The sequence below is a fragment of the Pundamilia nyererei genome, unplaced genomic scaffold (genome assembly GCF_000239375.1).
Source record: "Pundamilia nyererei isolate P.nyererei 1_Seehausen unplaced genomic scaffold, PunNye1.0 scaffold00003, whole genome shotgun sequence".
NCBI classification, from domain to species: Eukaryota; Metazoa; Chordata; class Actinopteri; order Cichliformes; family Cichlidae; genus Pundamilia; species Pundamilia nyererei.
This window is the reverse complement of record NW_005187404.1, coordinates 929,215-948,732: the sequence shown is the minus strand read 5'-3', so window position 1 is coordinate 948,732 and position 19,518 is coordinate 929,215. Positions and strand designations below refer to the sequence as shown.

The following is a 19,518-nucleotide window of genomic DNA, read 5'->3' as shown; positions in this document are numbered from 1 at the left end:
TTTTTTTGTTCCTGTTCCACCCTCACCTCTCATGCCCCCTTTTCAGTCTGTTTTTGTAAATCTAGGAGAAGACGGAGAGATTAAGACAAAAAGACAGAGGGGGGAGAGGGAAATGTTTCATCAGTTCAATGCTTATCTGCTGTAATGACTGAGAAACAGCAGGGGGATTATTGTGCAATATTGTCACGGGTGTTGTCAGGGTACCGGGTAATACAAAGTGACAATATTGCATGATAACCTGCAGTTCATTACGAGGTCACTGCTGCTATTAGGAAGTAGTTGGTGGTGAAGGATGCGCACACATTATTGGACATTATTAATTGTTGTATATGTTTGTATTTTCTTGCGTCTTTATTCCTGTTTGGTAAAACAACCCAACTTCCTTGGAGGTCAAGTCACGATGTCAAGTTGTATCTGAGCATAGGGGTGACAGGATCAAAGACTTCTTTTGCACCGATTTTTCAACAGAGAAGTTTGCTCGTATAAAAAATTATTTTCTCTATGTTTGCCGACTGTTTTCGCCGCTTACAGTTAATTAATAGCGTGTTTTCTGGGTGCTTTCAACTAAATAATTATGGCAGATCCCATTAACTGAGGGATTTTCTCGTGAACATTCATTAACTTCGACATTCTGCTTTTCTCAGAAGGCGATGGTGATCCAGCCAAGCTCAGAACCTCTCTGTCTCAGTCATTCACGCGCATAGATTTTCTTTTTCGGATTCACTGAAGTGCTAAACGCTGCAGACAAAAAACTTGTTTTCACTGGCTGGAGAAGGTGAAATGAGGCTGCATTTGCTGCGCTCCGCTGACTGCCATCGGTTCAGACAGACAGCCATTCAACCCAGTTTAAACTGCAAATGAAGGACACAAAATTAGGATAAGTAGGAAGACGACACGGATTCACCGACAAGCTGCACGTCAACAAAAAAAAATTGAAAACAGATACACAGGAAGGGCAGACACACACAGCTCAGTCGGCGTTATGTCGTGCCGAGCCGTGTGTTGTGATGTGTGGCCTAGTGGGGCTAACGGAAGCACATGTGTTGTCTGCTAACTCTGATTAACGTAACAGACTACAATGCCTCTTCTCTCTCTGGCTTGCCCGGCTGTCCTGTCTCCACCTCCTGTGTCTGGACTGTGTCTGGGTTTCAAAACTCTCAGAAGACAAACCAAATCATCAGATCCTCTTGGCTTGATTGTACTGGTGTCATATAATTACAGTGCACTGTAGTCTATAGTGTAAGCAATCAAAAGGTTAAATCATACAATAGTTATAAAGTGCAGGGCCTAGGACAGTTTTTGGAGAGTTATTATCACTCTCAGGAGATTTCCTGTCTCACTATCAGCTCTTGAAAGGCTCAACTTGTTGTAAAGGCAACAGGTCTGTATGTGCAACAATATAATATTTATGACCGTTTGATGTGCAAGAATGTCCATTATGGAATGGTAAATGAAACTCAAATATAAAAGCTGATAAAAACTTTGAGTTACAGACCTTCTTCTTATCATTATTTTTTGGTCTTCAACCTGCACATGTTACATGTTAGTAAGCTCATAATACTGTAATTAGTTTGACAGTCGTTAAACCACTTCATCAGGTGATGACCTCCATCTTGGACTGGTGTGAAACAGCGAAAGTGAGAATTAGTACCGAGTGTGAGGCCATGCTTCAGGAAAAAAGCAGGAAAAAAATGGAGTTCCCACTCCAGGTCGGGAATGAGTGGTTGCCCCCAGGTGGAGGAGTTTAACTGTTTCACAAGTGAGGGGAGAGTGCCGGACAGATTGGTGCACCTTGAAAAGAGCCAACTGAGGTGATTCTGGCATCTAATCAGGATGCCTTCTGGGCTTGGGTGAGATGTTTTGGGTGTGTCCTACCAGAATGGGGCCCCAGGATTGAATCATTCAGCTGTTCCGGGAACACCTTGATCCAACGGCCAAGGTGGAGGAGGCTTAACTTTTCTAGAAGTGCTAGAAGATGGATGGAAAGCCACCTAGCTACACTGAAAGCTAAGCACTGAGTCACTTCAAAAAAAGCAGAGTGATTAACTCCCACACAGCCAAAGTCTTCAAACAGGCACACAAGCAGAGCAAAATGAACACAGCTAGACCTCTGCCCGCTGTCTGCTCCTCGAGCTATGGGTTTTGTTGTGTGCCATGCCATGCCATGCCGTGCTGTGCCTCACCCAGTGTTTGTATGTGACGTGATGCGTGGCCGAGCGCCGGTCGAGGGGAGCCATAGGTGATTCTTTCCCTGCCGCTGCCCTTTCCCTGCCTCCACCCAATGGAACACGTGAGATAGTCAGCTAGGCGGACAGGAAAAGGAGAGTCAGGAAGGAGAAGACATGCAATCCTAGACAGCATCCCCCTGTGAGCCCCACTATATTATCTTTCCTCTGTATTTATTTTTACAACCTGAGAAGTACCCCTCCAGCACACATTTCAAACCTCTCCTTCCTTCCTTTGTCTCCTCTACTGACTTTTCCCTGATGCATTTGTGACCGTTGCTGATCATTTCAACCTCTCTTGCCTATGTACACACATCTGTGTGTGTAGGGGTGAGTGATGGATTCCTCAATGTTAATCTTCCATATAGGCACACACAATCCAGATACTGACCCCTAATCTTTGACCCTATTTAGTGAGGGGATTTAGCATTTCTGATTTGCTGTGGTGCTCATTTTACTGAAGTGATCACAGTTATCCTGTGATGGAATATTTTTATCCTGATGGGAATCATCTCATCCAGGTTTACAGTGTCCTCGCGTTACTGATTGCTTTTCAAAGTATGAAAATGATGGGAATCATGTGCTATGGCCTTTGAGGTCACCAGGTCTTCGATTTATTTTAATTTGTCCCTTGCTGTGCTTTCATTCATCCACTCTGCAGATCCCGCCTCCCCCCCTTCCCTGGTCCTTCTGGTCACTCTCTTTTCTCCTCTCTGCTATTCACAGCTCCCAACCCCCCTTTGTGCCTTGTGACTGCAACCACCCCTCCCTTCTTGCTTTTCCACACACATACAAACACACACACACACACACATGCACACACACACACACACACACACACACACACACATGCACACACACGTAAGCTGAAATAGAAGAAGATATTCATTCACCGAGGCATGCACATGAGTGCGATGGTCGAAGAAGTAGGAAATATTCATGCACATGTCCACATCTACACTCACACACTCACTTAAAAACACACACGCACTCCTCATGTGATGTGTACGGTGCGCCACGGGGTCCAGATGAGTGGAATCTCAGTGTTGGCTCTCGCTACACTGAGCGCCACAGGGGGTCTTTATCGTCGCGAAAATCAACAAAGCTGCAGTCACGAAGTGCCGCCTTGATCCCACTCGCACACAATCAGGAACACCATGCACACCAGCGATGGACAAACAAAAAAATAAAAAGGAAAAAAAGAATAATCCGAAACACAGAAAAACAAAAAAAAACAAAAAACACGCTCACACGCACGAAAAAAGTGACATAGCTCTGAAATCCCCCCAAACATTCTCATATTGTCATGTGAAAAAAGAAGAGCACAGCAGGGCAGTGTTTTCTTTAAAGTGCACACACTCCACAAGCACCCTCATAATGTCACAGCCCAAAAAAGAAAATCATTAAAAAAAATTTGGAATAAAAAACCCACAAAAAAACCCCACGGGTAAGTCCCTTAACTACTTAATCCCTTCTTTAAATGCTTGCGTGATCTGCCATGTCTGTGATTTCACAGACGGACAGAGGCAGAAGCACGATGAAGTGCCAGATTAGCAGATAGCCGAGAGAAAGCATTTGTTAGATTGAAAGAGCGAGAGAGAGAATTGGAAAGCAAAAGCGTTTTGAAGGATACAGGTACACTTGCCTTTGTTTTTTTCCTCTAAATCCACCGCCCTTCATCATATCACTTGATTAAATCTAATCCTAATGCCTCTAATCCCCTGGGCACCCCCCCAGCCCACCCTCCAAAAAATGCTTAAGTGCCTTGTACCCCAAAATGACATTTCTAGCATGACATCTCTTTCACTATTCCCTATTTCTGCCCCTTTATGTATGTGCATGTGGGTTATATATTACCTTCCAAAATTACACAACAGGGTACGTGGCTTTCAAGTACCGAGGATTAGTGGAAAATAAACTGTTTAGTCTGTCTGTCTGTGAATATCTGCAGTGGCCTGCTACAAATCTCTGTTTCTGTGCACTGTGAGCAACCTGCACGCTGCACCAAAAGTGTTGGCCTTACTTGACAAATATAAAAATAGGAAAAAAACATGATTTTTTTTTTCTTTCTTGGGTCAGATTTTGGCTAAGATGATATGGAATGGTATTAGTGTCTGTCTAAGTACTATGAAATTGCAGTACGACAGCCAAAGTTATATTTAAGGTTTAAGAAGACCAAAACAAGCTCGTCTAAGCCTTTTGAAGAGTCTGTTGTCTGCTGCTTAAGAGACAGATTACATTCTAGGTTTCCTAAAAACTAAATTTCAAAATACGTGAAAAAGGTATGTTTTTTGTGTTAATTATTGTGGAACGTAAAAATCAGAGTAATCTAGTGATCGTTAAAACGTGTTCAAAATTTAAAACTGACGATCATTCATCTCATAAATTACGACTGTCGCATCAATATCAAAATTTGCAGTATTTCACAGCGCTATTATGTGTGACAGCAGACGGAGGTACATACTGCTGTGTATGTGTGCTCAGTGCATGGGGCTTTTTTGTGTGTTAGTAGCTGCATGCCTGTTGGGCCAGTTTTGGTCACGGAAAGCATGCTTGGGTGTGTGAATGAACATGAGGGGGTATGCTGTGTCCATGTGTGCGTATCTGATGTCTGCATATGTGTACGTGCGCAACATGAAGGGTCTGTGTTCGTGGCAGTGACCCACTTCTGGTGTTTTGACGAGCCAGATGGGTCACGGCAGCTGTAGCTTAGGAAGCAGAGTTGGCCTAGGGAGATGAGCAGGAAGAGAGGGAGGGAAAGGACAGTTGTTTGGGAGGAGGAAGAAAGAGGCAAGGACAAAGTGGAAGGAAAACTGGAATAAAATGTCAGGAAAAGGAATGCCGAAGTGGCTGTAAAAGGAGAAAGGAGTTGTGAAATATTTGACAATATATGCAGTGAAAAAGTAAAATTATTAACAAGATAGAAGAAAGGAGAAGACGGGAGTTTTTCCTTCCCACTGTCGCCATGTGCTTGCTCGTCGGGGTCACATGATTGTGTTAATGTAAGATTTTTTACCTTACAATATAAAACACCTTAAAGCCACTATTTTTGTGATTTGGTGCCATATAAATAAAACTGAATTGAATTGAATTTATGTTTCTGCTGTCTGCATGATTACAATGACAACTGCACAGAAACACACGCATGCAGACAGTCAAAAAGTCATCACGTACATTAATTATGCTTCTTGTCCTGGAAAGACACTAACCACACAGAATGACCCCCACCCTGTTGTTTCCACTGGAACCCCAGCCCAACTAAGTGTTGCACATCAGGGGAGAAGTAATAGCACCATGTTTAATTGATGGAATATAGAGGAATTCTGGTGATAACAGGGACTGTAAACGTGTTGCAAGTCACATAACACAGGCTACAGTTTTCATACCTAATAGTTGTGGAGACAACCCGTACATTCAGTTAAAGTATAAGTGATCAGTCAGTAGTTACTGACTGAGGACTGAGACAGACACACAAACACTTACATAGCTACAGCTTTGCCAATGCACCCTGAGGCAGTAATGCATGGTTTGCATAATTTTGAACGTTATGTAGGCTGACTAACAATCTCTCTCGGAGCAGATATGTATTAAACATACATATAAAACACAGGGTTCATTGCCTGAGTAATTAAACCAATGTGGTAGAAGTTTAAGAGCCTTATGTGGTCTGAAATCTAATGTTTTAAACCACTTTGGCAACAGTCCAGCATGCTAATGGAGTCAATCAAGGGACAGAATGAAAGGGAGATAAGAGCGAGAGAGAGAGGGAGCTGTGTTGTGTGCACTGGAGGACAAAGAGGTCTGGTGTGTAGAAGAGAAGCATCGGCTGCTGGCATGAAACATTCAAAGGGCAACACGACCTTTCTCCCCTTCCCCCTCACTCCCTCACTTTTCCCTTTCTTTTTCTGTCACTCCGCAGTTTTAATGTGTCGCCTTTCTTTCTTTCTCTCCTCCTGTCAGGTGTTTCTCCAGGCGTCTGTGCCCATGCCCGGCGTAGTAGTCATGTGCGAGCGTGTGGAGAGGTTAGTTGTTTTTGGTTTTTTTTGCCATTTGAGCACTAAGTGAACGTGTCAGTGCCCAGGGCAAGGGGTCTCCCCGCGGGCTTGAACTCAGTCACGGGAGCACACAACCCACTGGTGGTGCAGACATTCTGCCCTCAGGGTGTGTATGAATGTGTGTGTGTGTGTGCTTGTTAATGGCGAGTGATTGTGTAAGTTTCCTGTTGGCCTGTAAATGCTTATATGACTAAATTTGCCTTTGTATGTGCCGGCCTATCTCTGCATCCTTTGTGTATACCATGTACATGTTTGTGCTTGCATCAGGGTCGGTTTTAACGTGTCCGTTTGTTTTGTCAATGTCTGCCACCGCCTTTCATCTGCCTCCGTGCGTGCAGAATGTGTTTTAGGCTGTTTGAGCAGTGTGAGAAAGCGTCTGTGTGTGTGTTTGTGTACGTGTGTGTGTGTCTGAAACCATGGAGGAGGCACAATTCAGCCCTCAGGTCACTTAAACAGTGTGTATTGCCCCCTTGTTGTCTGTCTTCATGGCTACGTCATCATGGCTGGCATAAAGAACTCTCTCACCACACCCACCCTCCCACATGCACGCTCAAACGCACACAAATTTACATGCATAAGCATTTTCCAACAAAATATAAACCGTACTCTCTCTCACACACACACACACTTAGTAGTCTTTGCTGTATCTATGCCTGAAGGAACCACAAGGACATCTGCACAGTAAACACTAAACCCCCCTGAGTCTCAGTCCCAAATATTGCTCACAGTTGCACGCTCTAACTCTCCCCGGATCTCCCTGTCTCTCTCGCTCTAACAAATACACTCACAAATAGATAATAGGCCTGATTCTCCAGAGTGCATTCTGTGGCAATATAATGTAATAGGTTGTCATCTTGTGGAGCTTTTTCTCCATCCACCCGCACAATACACTCCCCCCCCTCTCTCTTTCTTTTCTGCCTTCTTTGTTTCTTTTTTCCCCCGTCAGCCTGTTTGTAGACCTTGATCAGGCCAAACATCCAACAATAGGAACTTTAAAATAACATTTAGTGAGCCCATTAGGAGCACTCCTTAGTCATTTCAAGCATCCAAAAGCACGGGGGATCGTGTGAAGCTAAGACGTGAACATACTTTGCTTAAAATATTTAGGAGTGGGAATTAACAAGTGTGTGTATAGCACTGTAATACTGCTAGATGGTGAATATTGCAAACATTATACCAACTATATGTCAGCTGATTTAAATTTCTGGATCAGCTTCAGTAGTAACAGTAGAGCTGTGCCCTCAGCCTTCAGGATTGCTGTGTTATTAATCGCTGAGCATAATGAGCGCATACAAAGTGATCTTCTAATTGTCTGTCTGTGTGTCGTGGCTGCTGAAAGACCGACTCCCGCTGTCTTGATGACATGAGGCAGATGCAATCTGCACCTTTACCTGATATGGATTGACAAGGTGCTAACACAGAGCAGGAGCACTCTGATAGGTAGGCACAGAAAGAGAAAGTTGATTGTGGCGGCTGCAGAGACAGAGAAACAGGGCCTATCTTGATTAACCTGTCACCTGTCAATCATTTGTCATGTGACAAGCACTTTGCCACGATGGTGTGTTTTCTTTCAATCATGCCGATTACCCTCGTATTCCCTTTGACTTCTGTCTTAACTGTAAAGAAGAAAGAAACACAAGGCACAGAGGAAGCAAGAGATAACAGGACTGGAGATCATTTAATTAAACCCTTCTCAGTGTCTTTCAGGACTTTGAAGCAATGGCTTCCATTCTTTTGATCTCTGTCCTATTGACTGTCTTTTCATGTTTAGTATCTTTGCATGTCTTTAGACGTGTTTGTAGATCATCTCAAAGGACAAGTAATGGAATTTCTAGACACTATTTGAAAGCTGTCTATAGTCATGTGAAGAAGACAGTTTTTGGCAGGACTCTGTACAGTCCTGCTAAAAACTAAGCACACTTTTAAGCTTGTAGAAGCTTCTTTATTGGCAAAAACTTTTTTATCAGCCTCTCACATTCTTCTTTAAAATGCGGCTTTAGTTCATGGAGGTTTCTGCATATTTGTTGATGCACAGCTCTCTTAAGGTCCTACAAAGGTATTTTAATCAGGTTGATGCCTGGACTATGGGCCATTGCAACATCTTGATTCTTTTCTTTTTCAGTCATTTTGCTGTAGATTTTTTGCCGTGCTTGGGATATTTGTCTTGATGCATCACCCAGTTTCAGGGCAGTCTTTAGCTCTTGGACAGATGGCATCATATTTGACTCTAAAATACTTTGGTCTACATAGAAGTTCGTGGTTGCATCAATGACTGCAAGTTTTCGAGGTCCTGTGGCTGCAAAACAAGCCCAAATCATCATCCCTCCACCTCTTAACAGTTGGTGTGAGGCCATATTTTATGAACACCTTTGTGAACTTTAACATTTAACTTGCTAACTGAGGTCTGTAGAGTCTGCAGTGTAGCTCTTTGTTTTTGCAATTTCTATGAGCATTCCAGGGTCTGATCTTGAGGAGAATTCGCTGTGGTGTTCACAACTAAGAAGATTGCAGGATTATGTTAACAAACACCCGAATACTCCAGAGCAACAAATTACCAAAACCTCTGCTTCTACAGAGGTCTATGTACCCTCTTTATTCCTGTGCAAGAATTAAGGTTGTACTTAATGTTTCACACAACCTTATAGAGCTCAGTGAAAGCTCTCTTTATCACATGCTCAAACGTTATTCTCAAAGTAAATTAGTGTGTATTTATTATGGAAATAATGTAAATGACGATTTTTTTTATATATATATATAAATATATATAAAATAAATAAATAATAATAAAGGTTTGCTTGCCTGCAGTCATACTTTAACATAATTTTTCAAAATACACACAACCAGTGAAAATATATTGTTTCAAATGTCCTGTTTCACCCCTTAAATGTTTATTACTTTACTTTTTTCTCCTTTCCTCTGTCATGCTCTGGAAAGGAGGAGTTGAATAAAATGAGTCTGAAATAAAATAACCAGTGCCATGTACTACCATGGATTGTGGGTCTTGTGTTAAAATTGGGGAAAGGTCACTGGGTTCTTAAAACAAATGGGTTAGTTCACTTGTGAAGCAAGAATCTCCACAGTAATCCCTGTGAACGATAGATGTCTAAATGTGTCATTGCAATCACAAAACCACTAAAATATCACAAATAAATGTGAACACCAAATTTCATGGTCATTACTTCTAGATAGTGAAAGTACTCTCGAACTAATAGATCGTCAAATGGGTAAAAGTAATTACTTAACCTTTGAGACTTGACCAAAATAATCTGTTTTGTACGCTGTTGTACTCTCAAGCATGCCATCTTTGTCTGCAAGTTTATTTCATCTTGTTTACATCATGTAGCAATTTATTTGGAGCTTTCTGACATGGGAGCTGACAGCATGCCATCCAAATATCTGTTGCCTCGCTGTAACATGTCATCATAAAGATGAAAGCTCAAGGGATACAATCTTATCCCTCATAAGCCTGAAAAAAGCTTGGAGAGAGTACATTGACATGTACAGAGAAAGCAGGAATTATTTAGGAGAGAGGACAGACATCGGTGAAGACAAAATCTGAAGGAGGGATCAGAGTATCTGTGCATCTACAACTTTGAACTGCTGACAGATAGAGTAAAAATACATTTTTGATACAGTGGTTAAAGCAGATTGTGATCAATAACAGGACCTGCAGTTCACAGTCTGAATGTGTTAGCTATCTTTAGTCTCCCCATACATGATTTAACCCATTAAAATCATATTCTAAACTCATCCTTAGTTTGATATCAGACAAAAAACGATAGATTGTCAATTTATTTGCATAATATATGCTATATGCAGGGTGTATCAAAAAGAATCATCTGGTTTCAAAGTGGTTTAATCTCGCAGTTGTTAACGATTGACATGGGTAGAAAGAGGAGATTCATGAGTTTCAGTGGTTCCTGGTAGTTTCAGTGACAGTAGACACGCCCCAAGAACTATAGGATTAGTTTGACTCTCGGTATGGACATTATTAAGTACTTATGATCAAAAGTTTTGTATGTAAATTTTATATTCAACCATATATTTTGAAATTTACGCCATCTTCCATGTCCATTACTTTAAAAAGTGTAGTGTGAAGTAAAAACGACTTGTAGACTTATAAAACTTGACTTACAAAGCAAGAGGAAGCTAGTTCACCTTCACTTAAGAGAAGGACAGCCATCCATTTTCTTAATTGTTTATTCAATTCAGGGATGTGAGGGGGCAAACCCAGCTGTAACAGGGCAACTTTCTCCCATATCTGATATAATAATGATATACCTAAAGGGCAATTAAATAATGTGATCCTGCAGAATTTACTGTCCATTTAGTGTGAAAGTGATCAGTGATGCAGCTAGTTGTATCAACTGTTGTTACGTCCTTTGCTTTAAAATAAAAATTGTGGATTTTCTTCTTTTCTTTTAGACATGCCACCAAAGTGGTTTGGTTGTGCTTTCGTGCTGCTATCAATTAGATTCAAAGCACAATCAATTCTTCTGGCCACGTCTTTGTTTTTTAAGTTAGTGTTAATACTCTAAATAGATAACCACTTGTTTCAAATGAAGACTCATAGAGAGGTGCGGGTGTGAAAATGTTTTTCTAAATAGTTGCACTTCATTTAGTATTTTTAACACCTTGTTTGTTTTTGCCCTCAGATGGAGCGCACTGAGACGGTGTGCTGCTACTGCGGCGTAAGCTACCTCATCTTCCACGAGTTTCAGCAGCTCCGCACCGAGCTGGCTCAGTTAGAAGCTGAGCTCCAGGACCTGAGAGAGACTGCCCAAAAAGAGAAGGCCCAGCGTGAAGCACTGGAGCTGGGCCGGTTGGAGTGGGAGAGGGCACTTCTGCTGGAGATGCAGAGACAAGCAGAAATCAGAGAGAGAAACACACAAGAAGAGCTAGAACAGAGGAACCAAAATGCAGTGAGAGCTCTGAGAGATGAGTTTGAAGCAGAGTCTGAGAGTACAAGGAAAGAGGTGGAAGAGGAGCGTCGGAAAATATATAACGAAAAAGAAAGTCAAGTTAGAGGAGAGCTGGAGAGGAGGAGCGACGAGAGAGAGAAAGTTCTGCGTGACGCACTTCAAAAGGCCAATAAAAATTCAGACGACCTGAGAAAAGAACTCCAACAGCTGGAAGAGAGGTGAGGTTTGGAGGTGTCTGTACTTCCCATCACTGGTGTGAAATGATCGCCGTTGCCAGGTTTCGTGTGGGCAATTATCCCGTGAGTCATGTTATTCACACAAAAACACAAAAACTCGACTCTCAGGCACATCAGCTACCCCGCAGGCCCACATGAATATGTACATCTTGAAATAGAGTTTGCTCTGTAATTATAACTTCTGCAGTCATCTTCCACACCGTCATCATAGCCCAGTGCCTGTTTTGGGCGCTGTTACAATGTGAGGATAATGAGCCAAAAGGAAAGTGAGCTTTTTAAAAAAAAACTTGTGTTAAGTAAAAACATACCGCCTTTCACTTTGGATCAGCAAAGATGCAAGGGAGGGCAGAGGCTATTTCTGGATCAGGATGTGTGGAGGTGTTTGTTGGACAAAAGATATCCCTGCAGGTTTTGGAGCTTTGCAGTGTTGCTGCTTGACTGACAGCTTTTATCTAATTACCCTGTGAGCACTGATGAAATTTCTCCTTTTTTCTGTAGTAGAAGAAAAGCAGTTTGCTCTAAAGCACGCTCTACCAGTGCAAAATGCTTACAGGTGGCTGCCCAAGACCCTCAGATTTAAAGAGGAAAGATGATATTCAGTACTCACTGTCATGCGTTGGCACTGAACACTCACACGGAAGGAAGTTGATAGACAGCTTTTTCCATTAAAACCAGCTTTCTCGGCCCATCATTTATTGCTGTGCCTCTACCCGCCTACACATGTACTGTATCAGCTGCATGCAACAGGCTCCGGCATGTTTCCAGAGGGCTGTTGACAGCTATTCTGGGAAATGTAAGTGCACACCAGTAGTGGAGTTGCTTATGCTGCTCATAAAATGTATAGCAGAGGGATCATAGTTTGCAATTATTATAAACACATACTGTATATTAGTTTTAGCTAATATTAATCCCTAGTGCGTATGTGTGTGTGTGTCTGTGCTGCAGAATCATGAAGACGATGGTAAATTTGCTGTTGCCATTTAATTTTTTTTCCCACTTAGTATGCTCAAGTTCAGGAAAAGTTGACATCATGGAGTTAGGGAAAGTCGGTTTTTGTGTGTGTTTGCACTTATCCGTAATATGGTGCACACACACACTCACTCACACACAAACAAACAAACAGGTGGTTAAGACTCCTGCTGGCTTACTTACATCAGCCTTCACATTTTTGGTAATCAAATAGCAGGCGTCCGCGAACAAACAACCATCAAAGGCTTGCTTACGTTGCTGCGTTTATGGGAAATATGTAGGAAATGCATTTAATGTTGTGACTCATGAGAAAGCTACGAACAGCCCAAACTATTAGAAGTCTGTGCTGTTATAAAACAAAACAAAAAAAAAATTACACAGTTCTAAAGCAACTCGCCCTGTAAGTGACTGACACACACACCTGCACGTACACCTTGCAAACCACAAATTACCGGTTTACACCATTAAATTTGAGAGGATATTGTGGATCAACAGAGTTAAAGGGTCGTTCATTAAAACACACGCTGACAATAAAAAAATTCTACATTAGCTCATTTGGAAGCCATTCAAATAAAGGCCCTCCCAGGAGTTTTCCCTTGATTGACATTTTTCTCTTTGTTGGCCTGTTTGGATGAGACATCTTGTACCTATTACTCCAGCATGAGTTTTGATGACTTCATGTAGTTCTTGGTAATAATGCTGTAGCGTTTCTCCACCAACCTTCTGCATGATCAGATGCAGAAAGTGGAAATGTGTGGTTGTTCTGCAAGAGCCTCTTTCGAGCCAAGATCTACTTTTAAAGTCTCCCAGTATCTGTCAGCCCAAACCACTTTTTTCATGTGTACACAACACACAAGATAGTTCTTTAAATGAGAAAAGTGGAAACCTGTTTATCTCCTAGTCAGTAGGAGCTGACTGGAAGCCTTGGGCAAGCCATGAGGTGGCTTGGTCACAAGGTCACACACAGCATAAAGGAGCTGACTGGAAGCCTTGGGCAAGCCATGAGGTGGCTTGGTCACAAGGTCACACACAGCATAAATAGGATGATCTATATTACTACAGTCACACCAGAGGAAATAGTGAGACAGCAGCCTGATGAAAGTCATTGTGACTGTGCGCAATGAATTTGCAAAATTGCTGCATTTGAAATGCTTGCATCAAAGGCGGGGGCAAGATTTGCGACCACTTTCAGTTAGTTGCCGTATTTAAAGTTAATCTGTCAAGATGGTGAAGTTGGAAATTACATGTAATCTGTGATAATACCCAGTTAACTGTGATAAATCCATGAAAGTTGCAAATCTGTTGCCATCTACAACAGATTTGTAGATGGAAAGTCTGTAACATTAAACAGAAGTTTAAAATTGACTATATACATTCATTGTTCAGCCAGAATCTCATAGACCTGAAACAGAAAGTCCTCCACGAATAGTTGCTGCAGGACGGCAATTTAGGGCTGACTCCGACTGATTGCAGTGTCTCAGCTGTCTGTCAACAATCAACTTGAAAAGTTTCGATCGCAGGACCAATTGGACACAGCTACATGTGATCATTTGCAGAATAGAAAAAAAATGAGTACCATCACCTGGCAACCAAAGGTTTATCCTAGTAACAAGGAGGTTATCATGGTGTTTTTGCTGTAGTGTGACTGAACCACAAAGTGGTGTCAAGTTTATTTTCTGAAGGGGGATGGTTTTGTTCCTGAACTCTCCATTCAAAAAGGTGTTGCCCTAGATTTGATGGTATTGTCCTTTAGCAGCGTAAGAATATCTGTGTCAGCAGCAGAGATAACAAAATGGAAAAGTGATATTACTTTGGAAGCAATGCAACCTACAGTTTCACCAAATGACAAACAAACACACCTAGCTGGTCACAGTGTTGGATGAAAAGTCAGTAAAGCACATATCAGATTCTGACTAAATGATGTCAGAGCTCTGCCTGCATGTGAAGAAAGTTTCTGAGATCACACCGTTCCAGCCTTCTTGACATCAGATGTAGCTTGCTTTTAAGCTTGTTGACTAAACCAATCACTGTGATTACATATTTATCATTGCCTTGCAGCTCTAAATTAAACTCCTTGAGCAGGTCATTGAGATCTGTCAGGAACACTAAATCCAAAAGCTACTGCTGAATATTCTACGTTTGGAAAGCTTCAGAAGATTTAGGATTTCAGGCAGTAATTTGGTGAATCTTGCCAGAAATTTAACTCTGCTTAGCCGCGTAATGCCTGTGTGCTGCAAAATAACCTTCTCTGGATGGCTCCTGGCCTGAATGGAATACATAATCTTTGCTACAACATCCATCATCTCTGTCATATTTAAAATGTTTACCCTAAAGTCTTTACTTGTAAATTATACAATGATAATTAGGGAAGTCTGGAAAACATTCACTTTGTTTATACAAAGAATTGAACCCACCAGTGCAACCTGGCATCACTGATGGAGATTAGCTTAAACTGAAGAGAAAAACCACTCTGTGGATTTCTCCTCAGCATCCTTTGCCTTTCCCTCATTTGTTTGTAATACTTTCTCAAGATGGTTGTATGTCTTTGGAACCACGATTTCCCTTTTGTTGTCAAACTAACAGAAGAGCATGTTTATTCTACATTCTTTTAAACAGCTTTAACATCCTTGAAAGCCTTTTTGTCCGTTTGAAAAAATGTGACTGATGCAATAAAATGTCATCATGTCAGCCTGACCCTTGGCAGTGGGTCAGGTAAAAACTGAGTGTTGCTTACCAAGCTTTCCATTCCTATACTTTTGGAGTGCATAGAGTTGTTTTGCACTTTTTAGAAATGCCAAACCTACTTTCCTTCCATTGCTATGCCAAGCTGGCATTGCATATAAAACACATGAGCTTTGAAAGTTTTACATTTATTTTTTTGGATTCCATATTTGTTTGCCTACTTAGTTACCTAAATAGTTGACTGTGGACATCAATCAACCTGTCAAATTTAACACCGTGAATGAACTAAAGTGTACACACAGAAAACCACTAATAACTTTTTATCTTGTAGCTCTGGGTGGAGTACACTGTTCATGAAATCTGAGAATCAATACCGTATTTTTTGGACTATATGGCGCATTAGCCTCGTGGAGTAATCTGGGTCCAAAACTCCATCCGCTTCAGGTCCCAAAGTCACTGCGACATCACTGAGAGTTAAAAACTGTCTAAATTATTTCATCTTTAACAAAATGATCAGCGTTGCTTTACCATGTGTAACAGTTAAGTTTAACATCCAGGCATCCATGAAAACAGAATTTATAAAATTTCACAGAGTTAGAAGTTAGCAGGAAGTTAGCTCGCTAGTTTCCACCTAAACATGATATAGCATGTTCTGACTGAGAGACTTATGAAACAAATTAAAATATACAGCTCTGCTATGACTTCCAACATAAATGAAGGCAGAAAACTAAACAGCAGTGACGTTTGTAGGGTTACTGAAGTTGCACTAGCTGTTAAATAAAGCGACCCACCTATGTTAGTATAACATAAACACAGTGAAGCTGGAGGATGAATGCTAACCTTTTTCCACTCGGGAGGGTTCCCGATGGTTAGGGACAAATGCAATCGCATGGCAGGATGCTGTAAACGGACCAAACTTCAGTCAGGAGAACAACTGAGATGATCCATCCACAATACGAGGTTAGTCATTGATATACTGCAACAACATGGGAATAGAGCAGCATACCAAGAAATTACAATATACAGTAGGAATGCCAAAGTCTGGTTTAAGCTTCCAATATGGGTTGGTTAATGATGGATATTTTACTGTAATTTACAGTTTGTGTGTGTATGTGTGTGTGTGTGTGTGTATGTGTGTGTGTGTATACACCAAAGACGTTGTGCTCATATGGCAAGCTGGGTTTTAGGGTGTCCGTATGTTGTTATTTGTGTGATAGACTGGTGAGCCAATCCCCAATCTGGTGTAAAGCTGATTATCTCTCTCTCTCATACGGCGTCTCTTCATGGAGCCAAAAACACATGTACACAACACACACAAACAAAAGCACACACAGTCGGAGTCTAAGGGCCAAGGGCAGGTCAGGACGTCAAAGTTCAGACAGAGGTAATGACACAGTGAGAGGCCAGCATGGGCCGACAGCAAGGGAGTCTCTTTCTTTTTATACAGATATGAATGAATGTTTCATGCCAGGAGGGCACTGCCTCTGTTTTAATACTGTTTTTCTTCTTGAGCCAGAACATAGACACGATCAGACCTCCCTGAATTGGCCTTCCTACTCCCACATACACACAAACTGAAACCAAACCCTCACACAGGTTTTTCTTTGCTTCTTTTGATAATCTGTTAGCTGTCTGATCTTGTGTTGATCTGACAGGATAGGAGATTTCTGTGTGTGTGTGTGTGTGTGTGTGTGTGTGTGTGTGTGTGTGTGTGTGTGTGTGTGTGTGTGTGTGCACATTCAGTGGGAGAACCTGACTGGTAACGTTACAAAAATAACCAAAAAAGAAACCCCACCCCTTTACACAAGCTAAACCTAACCGAAAATGTCACCTGTCTGACCTCGAGTGTTTTTTAACGACACGTGTGTTTGAATGCGTGCGTGTGTCTGTGTAACAAGCGTGTGACAGAAAAAAGAAAGGTGAGAAAAACCGTCATGTGCGCAGTGCAATTAAACCTGGTTTTAAAATGTCACCTGCTACGCAAGTTCAAGCACAAACAAGCTGGAGATGTTTTGGTGTTGATGAGTAAAGATTAAAAAGATAGAAAGGGAAAGAGATAAGTGCCGTTTTTAGTTCATATTAGAAACCAGAAAAGCACGTCATATCCAGCTTTCGCCCAACGATGTCTCACATCATCTGTGGACTTCTACTTTTCATGTTCCTACAATCTACTTCTATCATTCAGATGAAGACTGCAGCATTTTTATCGCTTGTCCTTGGGATCACATGCTGAGGCAATGTTCCACATTTTTATTGGCTCTAGTTTAAAAAAATAAACACATTTCGCTCTCACAATAAAAAGTAGCTCAAAGAGATCTACAGATGCATCACCAACAAAACCCAAAGCTGATTACAGTCAAAAGCCTTAAAAACAAACTTCAGCTTCCGTTACGCGATGTGCTTACTTAGTGACTGAGTTGGGGAAACTGCTACCGTGCATCGTTTGTGTTAGTCTTTGTTTAGTTTAGTTGTGCTTGCCACACAAGCACACTCTTTGCCCCACATTTAGTGTGTTAAAGCTCACCTTAAGCACCTTATTTCAGTTGTAAGGTTTTTATCAGGACATGATAATGAAAAGATCATCTGGAACTACAATCTCAGATGATCAACAACAAGTGAGATTTATTAGTTTTAATTAATCGGCCCCAAAATGCAGAATCAATGGAGTCAGTCGGTTACCTTTAGCAGCAATAACGACGTAATTCTTTTCTGTGTGACTCAATCAGTGTCTTACATTGTTGTGGTGAGTGTTTTGTTTCGGACAGCTTTTCTTCATTGAAATTTTGTTAATGCGGTGCTCTGCTGGGTTGCTGGAAACCCTTCCACAAAAGCTATACTGGTCTTTTTCCAGTTGTACCTTCAAGAACTTTAACATTTAGCGTGATAGCTGAGCATTGTAGAGTCTGAGATGTAGCTCTTGGGTTGTTGCAGTTTCTCTGAGCATTGCACGGTTTGACTTTGAGATGAGTTTGCTGGGACCTCAATTCCTGGTAACTGTCTAGAGTGTTTTCCACTTGTGGATAATCTCTCACTGTAGAACGATTTATACTTCCATATGTTTGGAAATGGTCTTGTAACACTTTCCAGATTGTTAGGCAAAACGTCTGCTTTCATAGAGGTGCTCACAAATGCTGATGATTAGTTAATCAAGTTACATTTGATTAACATCGCTTTCCTATTAATTCTTGTGGAAGCGTTTCTTTTTAAGAGTTATTAACAACCAGTTGATTTTTCACTATGTCCTGATATGTAGAGCCTTAGAATTGAAAGAGTGTTTACTTTCTCTAATTCAGATTACATACAGCTGATTGCAGCTTTATTAATGTTCAAAATTGAACCTTTAAGGGCAGTCTTACAGTCCAGAACACGTCCTTGATAGTCAGGAATGCTGAGCGGGCAGTCAAGGAGGCTATGTACGTGAAAAGACAACGACCATCTCTGAATCGAGGAAGGAGGCTAAGGGTACATCTTACACCATCTTACAATGCTATGATTGCAGCCATTCCCCAATTCTCTTTGAATGGGACTCATGGCCCCTGATTAATGATCAGTAGTCTTTGATCAATGGGCTTTGATCAGTGGTTGTCGATCAGTGGTCATGACAATTTGCATATTAATGATCAAGAAACTGACCTCCCCGCCCATTGTTCCTTCAGGGGTGCTGGTTTCAGTCATTATGCAATCAATAAGATTGGGGAAACCTGCAGTCAGCTGAGAATGACGAAGTCACTTGGATGAGTGACAAAACGTTTCTCCCACGGAAAACGCTACGTCGAGATGAACAGAAGCTTTTCCTTAACTGGATGACTGAGCATGCATCAAGACTTATAGTTGTTACATATGATTTTTAAAGCAGATGCAAACCTGTTTATGTAACAAAGTTAATTCTTGTTGAAGTTTAGATAAAAATCACCATCTGGTGCCTGACTTCTGCGCAAAGCAACTGCAGTTCTACAAAAGAAACATTTACACTCTGTGATTGTTTGCCTAAAAAAAATCTAGCATTTTCAAGTCTGTTTGTACAGGGGGTTATGAAGAGAGGTTGGACCCAGTCAGGTGGTACACTAGTTTGTGTCACTTTGCTGATCTGAAAGAGTTAAGAGAACATAAGGGAACTGAAAAGTTCATCGCTGTATTTGAGGCAAAAATAGATTTGAGGATGGCTCATACAAAGGGGTTCCCTTTGTATGAGTCACTGATGAATAGGTATGGATGGACAAAGGTTACTTCACTGAAGACAGGTTGATATTGCTTGTGTGCGAGCATTGAAAGGACTGTCTGGGGTTTTTTATGCTCTGCTTGCTTCTTCCTGGCTGACTTGTCTCATTCTTGATTCAAATACAGTGTTTTGATGTGAGTCTGTGTATACAGGGAGTGCAGAATTATTAGGCAAGTTGTATTTTTGAGGAATAATTTTATTATTGAACAA

The 19,518-nt window shown here is 41.4% G+C and overlaps 1 protein-coding gene across 2 annotated transcripts in view; it reads left to right on the top strand.

Moving 5' to 3' along the window:
• Window positions 1-19,518, top strand: part of lekr1 (Leucine-, glutamate- and lysine-rich protein 1) — a 97,151-nt gene that overhangs the window by 21,569 nt on the left and 56,064 nt on the right. Inside the window, exons 2-3 of one of the 2 annotated variants that reach the window (XM_013910776.1) lie at window positions 6,186-6,247; window positions 10,936-11,420. In XM_013910776.1, the coding sequence (XP_013766230.1) occupies window positions 10,936-11,420 (485 nt within the window). In that variant the 5' untranslated portion in view covers window positions 6,186-6,247. The remainder of the gene's footprint in view (window positions 1-6,185; window positions 6,248-10,935; window positions 11,421-19,518) is intronic. The other variant, XM_005720923.2, reaches the window with a different exon arrangement.